Consider the following 14,236-nt stretch of genomic DNA (forward strand, 5'->3'; position numbering starts at 1 on the left):
GGCAATGCCCTTGCACATGACCTCTTTCAAAGCTCATCTAGCCTCAGATTAACGCTGCAACAAGGAATAAAATACTCTACACATGCAACCAACTATAAAGCAGCTGCCAAGACAACGAGGACATTCCAAAGGAGGGTGAAGAAGCTTCTCTCTCAAGGCAACCACTGTAAAATATTAAATTGAGTACATGTCCGGTGGGAATATCATCAGTGCAGAGAACAGCAGGGAAGTACTTGATATCAGCATCGTTAGCTTTGATCCCTGGATAAAAGTTTTACCATCGAGGATGTAAAAGCCCCCAACTATTGTACACAAGCATGTCTTACTGGGCTCCCGGGGGGGATTTCAACATGCACAGGAAATCACTCACACAGGAAATCTTTCCTATGTGCACAAACATAAAGCTCTGTCTAGATCAATGGTATAGTGTGGCTTTAATTTACATAAAAGATGATGGTGAGAAGATGAGAACCGCACCCTTCTTAGTTTTCCTGCACTGAACAAACAACCCTGCATTGAAAATCCTTTTTATTGGTATGGGGTATACTTGGAGAGTAGACACACACCCACGGATTAGCTTTGATATAAGACATCATAGGAGGAAACAGCCTGGAAGTGCTATTTTGAAAAAAATAAACAACTCTCCGGATTCCCTATCTTCTTATGACTTTGTCTTTGAAGAAACCATTTTCACTGCTGGAGACTGGTCTAATACTATGTCTTCCAAATGGGTGTGAACCCGTAATTGATCAGCAGGCTGTTAAACTGTTTAACCTTGGGCTTTGCCTTAAGGAAATGGGAAATGATGCTCCTTTCCATTTCCTGATCTCTCTCCAACCACTTGAAGGGGAGGATGAGAGGAAGAAGCAGAAGGGCTGAATGATATCCCAGGGCACTTATCGCTCACTAATTTTCTGATTCAGATGAAAGAAGAGGAATAGATGGGGGCTAAGTTACCTTGGGATCATGACAAGGAAAATACTGGTACCTACCTCCATTATCTTTGAGGTGCAGTGCGATCTTGGTGTCGTCTGGAAAGAGAAATTTGAAGTTATTAGATTGGGAAACTTTCCTTAATGAGTTCATAAATCTCATCAGCAGAGGTTTTCAACTTCCTGACTTACCTGTCACACTGACAGAATTTGGTATTTGAAGCATAATGAAGGCATTTTGTAGGAACCATTCATTGCCTGACTCAAGTGCTTACTTCACAATATAATTAGTTATGGTATTTATTAAGCACTTACTAGGTGCCAAGAAAAGGCTCTCAATCATGTGTTCTTTAATATTCATAGGTCCTAACAAACCAAAGCTAAGTAAGCATTTATAAAGATAACTCTCATACCCTTATTCATCTCCAAAAATTATACTGAATTATTTTGAGTACCAAGTCACCCAGGTCATAATGTCTATTTAACAAATCACAGTCAAAAATCAATTTCAAATTAATTACCAATTTTATAAAACTGATTCCCATTAGCTGAAGATTTAAGCTACAGCAATCAATAACAGGGTACCAGCATGGCTAGTGAAACAAGAACCCAGGAATTATAGAAGCATAAATATAAGTCAAGTAGAAACAGATCTCACCAGATTTGCTGCACTAGACTCTAGCTCCTGAACTGTATTAATCAATCATCCATCAATCAATTATATTTATTGAGCACTTACTGTGCCCAGAGCACTGTACTAAGCACTTGAGAGACTGAGTTGGTAGACATGTTTCCTGCTTACAACAACAAGCTTACAGCCTAGAGGCCTGTATCAATTGGTTCTCCCTTTGATACATCTTTAGATCCTTCTTATTTCCTGGCCATGAAAGTTTGTGGTGCTTTCTCAGGAATTATTTTCAAGTTGAAACTTCTCCACTAGTCTGTAAGCTCCTTGAGGGCAGGGATCATGTCTCCTAACACTTTTGTATTTTACTCTACAAGTACTTAGTGCAGTGCTCTGCACAAAGTAAACACTCAATAAATACCCTTGATTGATAGATTCCTCTAGACCTAACCCTAGATCAGCAGGAAGCTATTTATATAGAAGAGTTACATATGGATTAAATAATTGTTCTTCAGTTCACTTGACTCCAGCCAGCTTTAACTTTCAGCTGAACTTCAATCAAAAGCAGGAAGGTGGCATCTCCATTTAATTTCTTGTCAAAGAGATAGTAAGTGCTACAGCTTTAAAGGTGAAGGTCCAGGTAAGGTCACTCATCAACTTTACCTAAGCGTTTCTCTACATACCCTCTCCCTCTTAATGTTCTCCAGTCAGTCAGACACACTCTAACTTCTGCCTAATACTCCCATTTCCAAAGAGTATACTTTGAAGAGAAACTTTGAAGAAAGGTCTGGGAAGCTTTGGTTAGTGGCCCAACTAGTTTTGTACCTTGCCTTTGAACATTAAATAAAGCTTTGCAAAACTGAACTTAGCTTGGGTATTCTGATTCCTGTTCCACCTAGCTACCGCTTGGTTGAAATGGTCACTTCTGAAATACAGAGGCATCTGGGACACCATAAAGAAACTCATCTTCCAGTTCTGCTGAGGACAATTAGAACCTCAAAGAGTTTCTCACCACCCACATGAGAAAAGAAGGAAAGCTGGTGGATATCCTCACATTTCAAAGCCTTTTTTTTTTGGGAAAGCAGAACTAGCAACCCGTCTCACTAAAGATTAGTCTTCTTTTTCGACAGGAACTCTGCCTCATTTGATTTCAGGATCCCATTCCTGTCAGGAAAAAAAAAAAGGGTTCTCATTTTCCCTACCTTCAGTTGGCAGGCTGGTAGGCAGCTGGGATGAACTCGTTTCTTGTGTGGTGGTTAAAGCTCTGAATTGTGTGGTAGTTGCTTGTGTGACTGTGGTAGTAGTGTGAGGAGAAGTTTCAACTGTCTCCATAGTCTTCTCGCATATCTTCTCTTTTGACTTGGGAGAAGGATACAAAGAGAACAAAAGGTTATCTTTCATCTTCCGGCCATTCAAAGAGTTCCTGAGCAAGGAAGGGGTTTGAGGATACCAAGCTTTGGAACTGACCTATGGGGAACAGGATTTTGCCCAGAATGAATTTACTCTTTGGTCTGGTCTGTGATGCTTCAGGTAAAAATTAAAGATATTATTAATCATGGCTACATGGCCATCTCTACAAAGGTACTTCTGGCTTCATAGCCCAAGGTGACATTGTCTGAAATCCTTTCCACACTTGTGGGTGAGACTGCCAATCTTTTATATAAATGGTATTTGTTAAGCGCTTACGATGTGCTGAACACCGGTTATATAAATATGGATCCCTGCTGGCCATACTTCAGACTTGGCAAGGACCCTCCATGTGCTTTGTCGGCTCCAGTCTTTATCCTTTCCATCCTCTGAACTCTTAGGGTTCAGAAATGAGGCTGGGGTGTCTCACAATTTAGCAACCCTTCCTGAAATGCTTGCCACTATATATTGATCATCTGAACACGTGCTCAGCAAGACACTCAAAAAGGTGGTGATTGATTAAAAAAAAATCTACAATGTAATGTCCTTTTAATGAAACACTCATGGCAATATATTTATCCAGGCTTAAGAAGCTTTACTTATTGAAACCAGAGCCTCTCCACAGAAAGTTTTTCCAGGATCTGATATTTCAGGAGACTTTCCCTCTGGTTTATGATTCTTTCCCCACATTGAGAGAATCGATGCAACCTTAAAAATCCCAGCTCCACCACTTGTCTGCTGGGTGACCTTGTGCCAGTCGCTTTTCCTCTCTCTGAGCCTCCATTTCCTCGTTGGTAAAATGGGTATTAAGACTGGGCTCCAAGTGGGACAAGGACTGTGCCCACCTGATTAGCCTGTGCCTAGTACACAGATTATTGCATCTGTTAAGCATTTACTATGTAGCAAGCACTGTACTAAGTTCTGGGGAAGTTATGAGATATTCAGGTCCCATGTGGGGCTCAGAGTCTAAGTATGAGGAAGATAAATGCTTAACAAATACCATTAAAAAAAGGTCAACATTTGTCCCTTTGAAGCTTCCTGAAGTTCAAGGAAAGGGGTCATTTTCTACTTGTTATATTGGTAGAATATCTTGGAGAAACTCTTCATTTGGGTGGTGGATACAAAGGAGGGGAAAGTGCAGTCAAGAGGACCAAAATAATGTCTTTGCTTGGGTGAAGAATTTTCCCATCTACATTCATGGCAGAATCAATATTACAGAGAGTTCTCTCTGTCACATTATTCCCCCATATTGATTAGATTTCCTTTGGAGCTAGTTTCCACATTGGCCTTTTACCTCTGAAGAGCCTATTTGCTTTCCTCCAGTCAAAGCTTCATTGACATATTGCTAGCGAAGTGAATTGGTGGGAAGTTGAGAGCTTTCTTAATAAGTTGTACCCTGGACTCAAAGATGGATCTAATTGCCTAACTGGTTTCACGGAATCTCAGGCCTGGAGGACCTAAATTAGAATCCCAACTCTGCCAGTTGAGAAGCAGCACCGTCTAGTGGATAGAGCACAGGCCTGGGAGGCAGGGGACCTGGGTTCTAATCCCAGCTCTGCCACCTGTCTTCTGTGTGGCCTTTGGCAAGTCGTTTAGCCTCTCTCTGTGCCTCCATTTCCTCATCTATAAAGTGGGGATTAAGACTGTGAGCTCCAAGTGAGACAACCTGATTAGTTTGTATCTACCCCAGCGCTTAGTACCATGCTTAGCACAGAGTGCTTAACAAATACCTAATTATCATCATTATTATTATATTATTACCAGTTACTTCAACTGCAAAATGGAGATTCAATATCTACTCTCCCTCCTACTTAGACTGTGAATCCCATGTAGGACAGGAACTGTGTCCAACCTAATTAATCCGAATCTACTCCAGCACTTAGAACAGGGCTGGACATATAGTAAGGGCTTACCAGATGCCACAGTAATAAATAAGTCACATTTTGCTACATACCTCTTCAGGGCAGCCGCTGTCCACCCAGTCTTGCCTGTGGCGGTCGAACCCGCTGGAACATCTTGAAATGAGAGAAGGCCCAGGTCCCAGTCCAGAGGCAGAAAAGACAAGAGGGGAAGGGCAACATGGGGAAACAGGGGATAATGGAAGAGGTCAATGAACAATCCTGTTCTCTCTCCTCCCATGTGTTGCATAAATACCACAATTATTATTAAAGCATTTCTTTTAAAATCCTCAGGTTTTAACATAGATTGAACTCAGGCCAGGATGATTTGCTTCTCACATGAACCTTAAGAGAAAAAGTGTGGCCTAGTGGAAAGAACACTAGGATCTGAGTTCTAACCCCAGCTCCACCACTCGTCTGCTGTTTGACCCTGGGCGAGTCACTTCACTCCTCTGGGCCTCAGTCTCCTCATTTGTGAAATGGGGATTAAGACAGCGAGCCCCATGTGGGACAGGGACTATGTCCATCCTGACTACCTTGTATCTATCCCAGCACTTAGTACAGCGTTTGGCACACAGTACGCACTTAACATATACCATTAAAAAAAAATCTTCACTTATCTGAAGTACCTTAAGTATAGGGTCACATCTACTCACCCCTTATTATGCTCTCCCAAGCACTTAGTACAGTGCACTGCATAGAGTAAGTGGTCCACAAATACCATTGCTTGCTTGATTGCTTCACAGAAGTGTCAGTCACCTTCTAGATGTCCACATCTCCCCACACTCTGAGCAATCGGCTGCCCTCCTCAACAGCTAGCAAAGGGCTGAGTACGGCCAGGGCCCAAGTGAGGAGATGACCACTGGGGTTGAGGGGCGGCACCTCCATTACTCCCAGATCCATCTCCCCAACTCCCTCAGGCTGGACCCCGGTTAAGGGAGGGAACAGCGGGGGCTTGTGTCTTGAGTAGAGGTGGTAAAGGGGGAGTGTGAAGAGAAAGACCACCCTCTCCCAGTGCACTGGAAGCTGGTCCTGGCTCCAATTAACCCCATTACATCATAAGTCCTTCTAACAATAATAATTATGGTATTTGTTAAGTGCTCACTTTGTGCCAGGCATTGTATTAAGCGTTGGGGTGGATACAAGCAAATCAGGTCGACACAGTCCCTGTCCCACATTGGGCTCACGGTTTTTCAGATGAGGTAACTGAAGGCCAGAGAAGTGAAGTGACTGGCCCAAGGTCACAAAGCAGACAAACGGCAGAGCTAGGATTAGAACCTGCAACCTTCTGACTCTCAGGCCCGGGCTCTATCTACTACTCCATGCTGCTTCTCTTAACAAGATCGAGGGGAGAAACTTGGCAGGCTGTGATGGGATTCTTAGCAGAGGGGTCTTCCGTAATTATTCGAAAGGACCGGGTAGATTGTCAGGACTGGCAAAAATATTGTTTTTTACATCATTAGTAAAGTGTTGGAAGCTTAGTACAATGCTCTTCACATTGGAAGTGCTCAATAAATACCAGATTGACTGATTTCTGCCCAAACCTTTAGTTAGCATCCGCCGTATGTGGTCTAGTGGAAAGAGCATGGGCCTGGGAGGCAGAGGATCTAGGTTTCTTATTCCACTTTGGCCACTTGCCCGCTGGGTAAGTTACTAACTTCTCTGTGCTTCAGTTTCCTTACCTGTAAAATGGGGATTAAATACCTATTTTCTCTCTCCCTTAGACTGTGAGCCCAAAGAGGGGCAGAGACTATGCCCAACTTGTTTATCTTGTACCTACCCCAGTTCTTGGCACAGAGCTTAACACACAGTAAGCACATAAAAAATTCCACCACTATTATGTCTTTAATCTGACTCCTGAAAACCATTCCAGCCCATATTCACTGGAGTTCATTTGTTCCACAGCAACCCATGGGTTGGGATAGAAATCCTGCAAGACAACACTTTTGACATCAGCTGAAGTATTTTCAGTTGAGAGGGGGAAAGGAAATTGGAATTTGGTACCTTCTTGGGTTTTTTTTAACCTTTTCTAAAACATTATTATTAATAATATCTTATATAGGGCTTTTTATTTTTCCAAAGAGTTTGTACATGAATCTTTTCATTTTTTCTCATAATATCCCTGTACTGGCTGAAGAGGTGGGCCATTTTTCATGCATTAATAAAACAAAAACTTTACATTAAAATGTAGGTGCTATTATGGCTTGAGAAGCAGCGTGGCTTAGTTGGAAAGAGCCTGGGCTTGGGAGTCAGAGGATGTGGGTTCTAATCCCGACTCCGTCACTTGTCTGCTATGTGACTTTGGGCAAGTCACTTCACTTTTCTGTGCCTCAGTGACCTCATCTGTAAAATGGGGATTAAGACTGTGAGCCCCACATGGGACAACTGATTACTTTGCAACTCCTCCAGCACTTAGAAACAGTGCTTGGTACAGAGTAAATGCTTAACAAATACCATAATTTATTATTATTAATACCAATAACTCTCTGAAACACTTTACAAAAATTCAGACAATTCAAGGATGCTCTTTATGTCTCTCATGCAAAGTAACTGATGTGCAAAATTCTATGTTCCAGGCAAACATCTTAACAAATCACCTGCTGTTCTACAGTACCTCCATAGGAATATGGTCATTCCAGAATAAAAATGAGTATGAAATCTTCACGGAGAAATCAATTACACACAACATGAAGTGTTCTTGCAGTGCTGTGCACAAGTGGAAAAAATAATCCTCAGGATGAATTCACTGAGTTCTTAGAGTTGGATGTCTAACAAGGAATTTGATGGATTTTAAAATGACTGGTTCAAACTCAGGTAAACTACCACTGCTGAATATGCTTTGATTTTCTTCTGATCTTTGCCAGCTGAATTGTGTTTTGGTGACTGCAAGTATACATATAGGCTTCAAGGCTCTACATCACCTTGCCCCTTCCTACCTCTCCTCCCTTCTCTCTTTCTACCGCCCACCCCGCACGCTCCGCTCCTCTGCCGCCCACCTCCTCGCCGTCCCTCGGTCTCGCCTATCCGGCCGTCGACCCCTGGGCCACGTCCTCCCGCGGTCCTGGAACGCCCTCCCTCTTCACCTCCGCCAAACTGATTCTCTTCCCCTCTTCAAAACCCTACTTAAAACTCACCTCCTCCAAGAGGCCTTCCCAGACTGAGCTCCTCTTCTCCCTCTACTTCCTCTACCACCCCCCTTCACCTCTCCGCAGCTTAACCCTCTTTTCCCCCCATTTCCCTCTGCTCCTCCCCCTCTCCCTTCTCATCCCCTCAGCACTGTACTCGTCCACTCAACTGTATATATTCTCATTACCCTATTTATTTTGTTAATGAAATGTACATCGCCTTGATTCTATTTAGTTGCCATTGTTTTTACAAGATGTTCTTCCCCTTGACTCTATTTATTGCCATCGTTCTCGTCTGTCTGTCTCCCCCGATTAGACCGTAAGCCCGTCAAAGGGCAGGGACTGTCTCTATCTGTTGCTGACTTGTTCATTCCAAGCACTTAGTACAGTGCTCTGCACATAGTAAGCGCTCAATAAATACTATTGATTGAATGAATGAATATAGGCCTGCGGCTTGAGTTACATTCAGGAAGCCAAGATGCTATTGCATTGTTTCAATTTGAGTTATTTTTAATTCAAATGAACTTGTTCCACCTAGAGACAAAAAGGAGTCTATTCAAAATAAACATCAAAACTGCTGATTTAAAATGGCAAATTACTTCTGGAACTAAGTTTCATATTTAACAAAATTGCTGAGTGTGGCAAAAATTGTGCCTTAATTATTTACCTTGTATTTACCCCTGCATTTAATTCAGTGTTTGGCACAAAGTAAATGCTGCATAAATACCATAACAAAAAACCAAAACAAAACAAAACCAGTGGTTATGTAGACTGAGTTTGGTTCAACTTTAAAAGTTTGGCATTAAAAAGGAAACATATGGCATTAGAAAGGAAAAATATATACACATATATTCCCAATTTGCTTTCCAGATGACATTTAGATTGGAGTCCCCTCCTCCAAGAACCTTCTTTTAATTTCCATCTCACATTTTCATTTAAAAAATATATGGCTGGAAAAATACACCTTCCTTGAAAATTTTATTTTAGGAAGGCTACACAATACTCGGGGGTGAAGTCACAACATTTGGACTGATACTGCTAAAGGCTGTTTCTTTAAACTTGCAACTGCTGGCTTAGAAGCCTCCTTGGGGTTGCAAGAAACTCCACCTGCATTTTTTTAGTAAAGAATCAAGAACAAAAGCACGTGTACTCCCGCAATGAAAATGAAATGCATATCTGTGTTCAGGGGAAGATGATGGATGAGGAAACAGATCCATGAGCCAGACTGAACAGAGCTGAGGTTTTGGCCATTGTTACAATCCTAACAGCCATCGATGTGAGGAAATCAGCTGGTTTGATTTGGTTTGACCTCGAGGAACCCCAATGTGTCCAGCATGATGTGATATTGTTCTGTCATACTCTCCCATGCACTTAGTACAGGGCTCTGCATGGACTAAGCACTCAATAAATACCATTAACTGACTGACTGAGATCTGATAAGTTTGCTTATTGGAGGAAGGAAAAATACCAATTGAAGTCACAGACCCGCCTTCTTGGGTTGAGGATAAGGAAGGGATAACAAAGTTAATTTAGTCAGTCAGTCCGTCGTATTTATGGAACATTTACTGTGTGCTGAGCAGTGTACTAAGCGCTTGGGAGACTACAATATTACAATCTAACAGACACATTCCCTGCCCACAGTGAGCTTACAGTTGAGAGAGGGAGACAGACATTAATGTAAATAAATAAATTAAAGATATGTACGAAAGTGCTGTGGTCCTGGGAAGGGAGATGATAAAGGGAGCAAGTCAGGGTGATGCAGAAGGGAGTGGGAGAGGAGGAAAGGAGAGCTTAATCAGGGAAGGCCTCTTGGAGGAGAGGTGCCTTCTATAAGGCTTTGAAGAGGGGCTTAGCAAAATGCATACTGCCCCTGGGTAATGGGTTAATGATTTAGTAATTCTTTTTTCCATATTTTTTTCAGATCTCTTTCTAGATCAATGTGCTGGAAGGTTTTTCAATTTATGTCATATTCTCCAGCCTGGTTCTGTGTCCCCAGATTAATTATTTCTCTGGCTCTATCCTGAAATTCATCTCCTTATCCATTCATCTCTAGAAACCACATTATATTGAATGGATTTATGCTTTTCAATAACATTTGGTTTGTCATTAATTTTGGTAGGAGCAAGTATAAACAATTTGCTAAATTGTGATAGTTCTGTTCTGCAGGGAATTGGGAATTTTTGAAACAGAGATAGCAGTCATTAATCAAATTGTCCAAGGTCAAATAATACGTTTATTGCAATATTCAATGAGTGGCAGAGAGTGCTTTCACCTCTAAAGTGAATCTGCAAAAATTTGGAGTAATGATCCCAGGTTGTTGGGATCCGTTCACAATTGGGAAATCTGTTATATAGTTTCTAATTGGGTGAGTAGAGTTGGTTTGATTTAACCTTTTTAAAAAGATCTGGAAAAGGAAATCTTCAGTGGAACCTCCAAGTCTGCAGATGACACTAAACTCTTCCAGATGGTGAAATGCCATGCAGATGGGATAAACTGTAGGAAAAGCCTCATAAAGCTGAGTGAGTGGGTGGAAAAATGGCACATGAATTCCGATGTGGCCTAGAACAAAGTAATCACCTAGGGAAGATAATCCAAGTTGGGAAGCAGTGTGGCCTAGTGGAAAGAGCAAAGCCTGGGAAGTGGAAAGACCTGGATTCTAATTCCACCTCTGCTGATTGCTTGCTGTGTAACCTTGGGCAAGTCATTTCACTTAATCTGTGCCTCAGTTTCCTCAACTGTAAAATGGGGATACCTATTCTTCCTTCTACTTAGACTATGAGCCCCGTGCAGCACAGGGATTGTGTCTGACCTAATTAATTTGTATCTACTCCAGTGCTTGACACATAGTAAGAGCTAAATAACCCTGTCAGGGTCACACTACAGTCATGACTACAGGAGGGAGAGTCAAGCAGAGGCTTACCCATTCCATTCCTAGTTTGGCCAGTGGCTAGTGAGTGGAAGGCAATCTACTACAAGTCAAACCTCACTTGTGTTGGGCAGCAGCAGCATGGGAGAGTCGAGGGCAGAGACTTGTTTACTGTGCAGAAGAAGTCTGGGAAAGCACTTCCGGAATTTTTACCAAGAAAACTCTATGGATACACTACCAGAACAACTGCAGACTGAAGTGGGGTGTTTGGGGAGAGATGTGTCTATGGCATCACTATGGGTTGGACACAACTCAACAGCATAAAACAACAATAAGTGCTTAACAAATACCATTAACTGGCCCCTCCCCCCAGCACAAAAACCAAAAACAGACTGAACTACCAGTTGTGACTCAGGAAAGACTTGGAGACCTTCAAAGCCTTCCTAAAATCTCATCTCCCCCTATAAGCTTTCCCCTACTCACCTCCCATTGCCCTGTAATCACAGCAGTCTGTTCAGCCTTCTTGCGACTTTACATACTCCTTAGCACTCACATGTATTTGCAAATCATTGTTTATCTTTGGCTGTACGTTGCATTTGATATTTTCTTTAGACCACTCAAGCTGGAAATACTTTTAGGTCTCCTCTGTTACAGTGTAAACTCTGTGTGGGCAAGGATCTTGTCATTTCTTTATTCTGTTCTTCCCAAGCACTTTATACAGTGCATGACACCAATTAGAAAAGAAGCGTGGCCTAGTGGCTAGAGCAAGGGTCTAGGAGTCAGAAGAACCTAGGTTCTAGAAGAATTTAGGTTCTAATCCAGGCTCTGCCACATGTCTGCTATGTAACCATGGCCAAGTCACTTCACTTCTCTGTGCTTCAGCTCCCTCATCTGTAAAATGGGGATTAAGACTGTGAGCTCCATGTGGGACAGGGATTTTATCCCATCTGATTAGCTTGTATCTACCCCAGGGCTTAGTACAGTGCCTGGCACATAGTAAGCACCTTACAAATATCATTAAAAAAAATTGGGTTCTCAATAAAAGCTGCTGCTTCTACTAATGCTCTTACTACTACTGCCACTGCTACTATTACTAATGCTACTATAAATGCAAAACCAAAGGATAAATGAGGGAAGATTTTCTCATTCTTCAACTCAAAGGTAGCCTACTGGAAAGAGCTCAGGCCTATAAATCAGAGGACATCAGTTATAATCCCAGCTCTATCCCCTTGCTTACTGTGAGGCCTTGGGCAAATGACTTACTTTCCCTTGGGCTCAGTTTCCTTATATGTAAATGGGGGATTCGATACCTGTTGTTCTTCCCTTTCAGACTGTGAACCCCCTGTGGGACTGCATCCAGCCTGATGATCTTCTGTGTACCTTAGCACTTAGTGTGTAGTGTGCTATTAATAAATACCCCAGTTATTCTTATCAGGGACTGGTTTGTTCAACTTCCTTTGTGTTGTAGCTAACGTCGCATCAGACGTGCAACTAAATTCAATAAATGCCTTGACAGTGGTCATTTTCCTAGTTTGTTACACTGTACTCGGGATACGCATAGCCTTTTGGACTCAAATGAAATTCCAGGTTAAATTCCAGTGAAATTAGCTTATTTGGGTACTACTGATTCTGTCCACATAGGTCTGAAGAAAGGCTTTGATCCAGCGTCATCAAGCAGCATCTATCAACCGCTTCCCCTTACAAAACTACTTCATCTTGTGATTTTAAAGCATTATTATTTCTGAAGGAATAAGACTGGTTTATTTTGAAAAAAAAAAAACAACCAAAAAACACCACCACCCCCCAGAAACCAACAGAATCTGCTCTAACACTAGCCAAGCTAGTTCCAGCTACTGCACAGAGATGCTCCATAACTCTGGCCTTTGTCAACTTATAAATCCTGCTGACAGTCCAAGTTGGCTGCCAAAGACTAAATTCCAGCACAAATGTTTTTAACAGTTATGACCGAGTACATTTAGCAATGCAAGCTTTTTTATGCAAGCTTTCTTATTTATCTCAGGTCTTTTTGTTTCCAAAATATAACAGTTAGCTTTCCCGGTAAGAGCAGTTGCTCAGACTCCTTTATACTATAAGCTCCTTGAGTAGTAGTAAAATAGTATTTATTAGGCAACCACTGAATGCACTGCACTGTACTGAGCACTTGAGAAGTACGCCAGAAGGCTATATTCTAATTAAAGAAACAAGCCTAGAAACATTCTGAAGCAGTGAAAAAAGAATTAATAAAATGGACTGTTCAATGAATTCACATATATGCACAGGGACCTCATCTTTTGTTTCTACTGAATGGTCCTAGCAAGTACTACGGGAGACTACAAACAATAGGAGCTCAGTTCAGTGCCCGGCACAGAAGAGATGGACAGTACAGAGCTCCACACTGAGTAGATGCCAATACAGTGCTCTGTGCATGACAGTACAGGACTCTGTATGTAGTAAATGCCCAGTTCAGTACTCTACCCATAATAGAAACTTATACATGGCTCAACACATAGCAGACATCCACTACAGGCCTCTACCTGTAATAGGTACCCATCTAAGGGGCGACTCATAGTAGGTGTTCAATACTGTGCTAGGCAGGCAGTAGATACACAGTATGAGGCTCTGCATATAGATGATGTCCAGTACACTGCTCTTTATATAGCCAGTAACCAGCACAGGGCCCTACACATACTGACACAGCACAAAACACATTGTGCACAAGGCTCTGGACATAGTACGCTCAATAATGATAATAATGATAATAATAATGGTATTTATTAAGTGCTTACTATGTTCCAGGCACTGTACTAAGCACTAGGGTGGATATAAGCTAATCAGGTTGGATATAGTCCCTATCCCACAAGGGGGCTCACAGTTTCAATCCCCATTTTACAGATGAGGTAACAGGCACACAGAAGTGAAGTGACTTGCTTACGGTCACCCAGCAGACAATGGCACAGCCGGAATTAGAACCCATGACCTTCTGAGTCCCAGGCCCGTGCTCTAATAATAATAATAATAATAATGTTGGTATTTGTTAAGTGCTTACTAACTGCAGAGCACCGTTCTAAGCGCTGGGGTAGATACAGGGTAATCAGGTTGTCCCACGTGAGGCTCACAGTTAATCCCCATTTTACAGATGAGGTAACTGAAGCACAGAGAAGTTAAGTGACTTGCCCACAGTCACACAGTTGACAAGTGGCAGACCCACTCTACCATTCTGCTTCAATAATTGCTGCTGAGAAGGATAACAAGGCTGTTCAGGCCAGGTCGTCCTATAGTTACGGTATTTGTTGAATGCTTACTATGTGACAAACACTGTTTTAAGTGCTGGGATAGATACAAGATAATCAGGTTGGACACAACCCCTGTCTCATATGCGACTC

The 14,236-nt window shown here is 42.1% G+C and overlaps 1 protein-coding gene across 1 annotated transcript in view; it reads right to left on the reverse strand.

The window, feature by feature from the left end:
• Positions 1-14,236, reverse strand: part of PLXDC2 (plexin domain containing 2) — a 236,243-nt gene that overhangs the window by 37,628 nt on the left and 184,379 nt on the right. The window contains exons 10-12 of the mRNA XM_029077538.2: positions 4,919-4,979; positions 2,760-2,916; positions 993-1,031 (exon numbers count right to left, since the gene is read on the reverse strand). Of these exons, the coding sequence (XP_028933371.1) occupies positions 993-1,031; positions 2,760-2,916; positions 4,919-4,979 (257 nt within the window). The remainder of the gene's footprint in view (positions 1-992; positions 1,032-2,759; positions 2,917-4,918; positions 4,980-14,236) is intronic.

Source organism: Ornithorhynchus anatinus, chromosome 13 (genome assembly GCF_004115215.2).
Source record: "Ornithorhynchus anatinus isolate Pmale09 chromosome 13, mOrnAna1.pri.v4, whole genome shotgun sequence".
Taxonomy (NCBI): Eukaryota; Metazoa; Chordata; class Mammalia; order Monotremata; family Ornithorhynchidae; genus Ornithorhynchus; species Ornithorhynchus anatinus.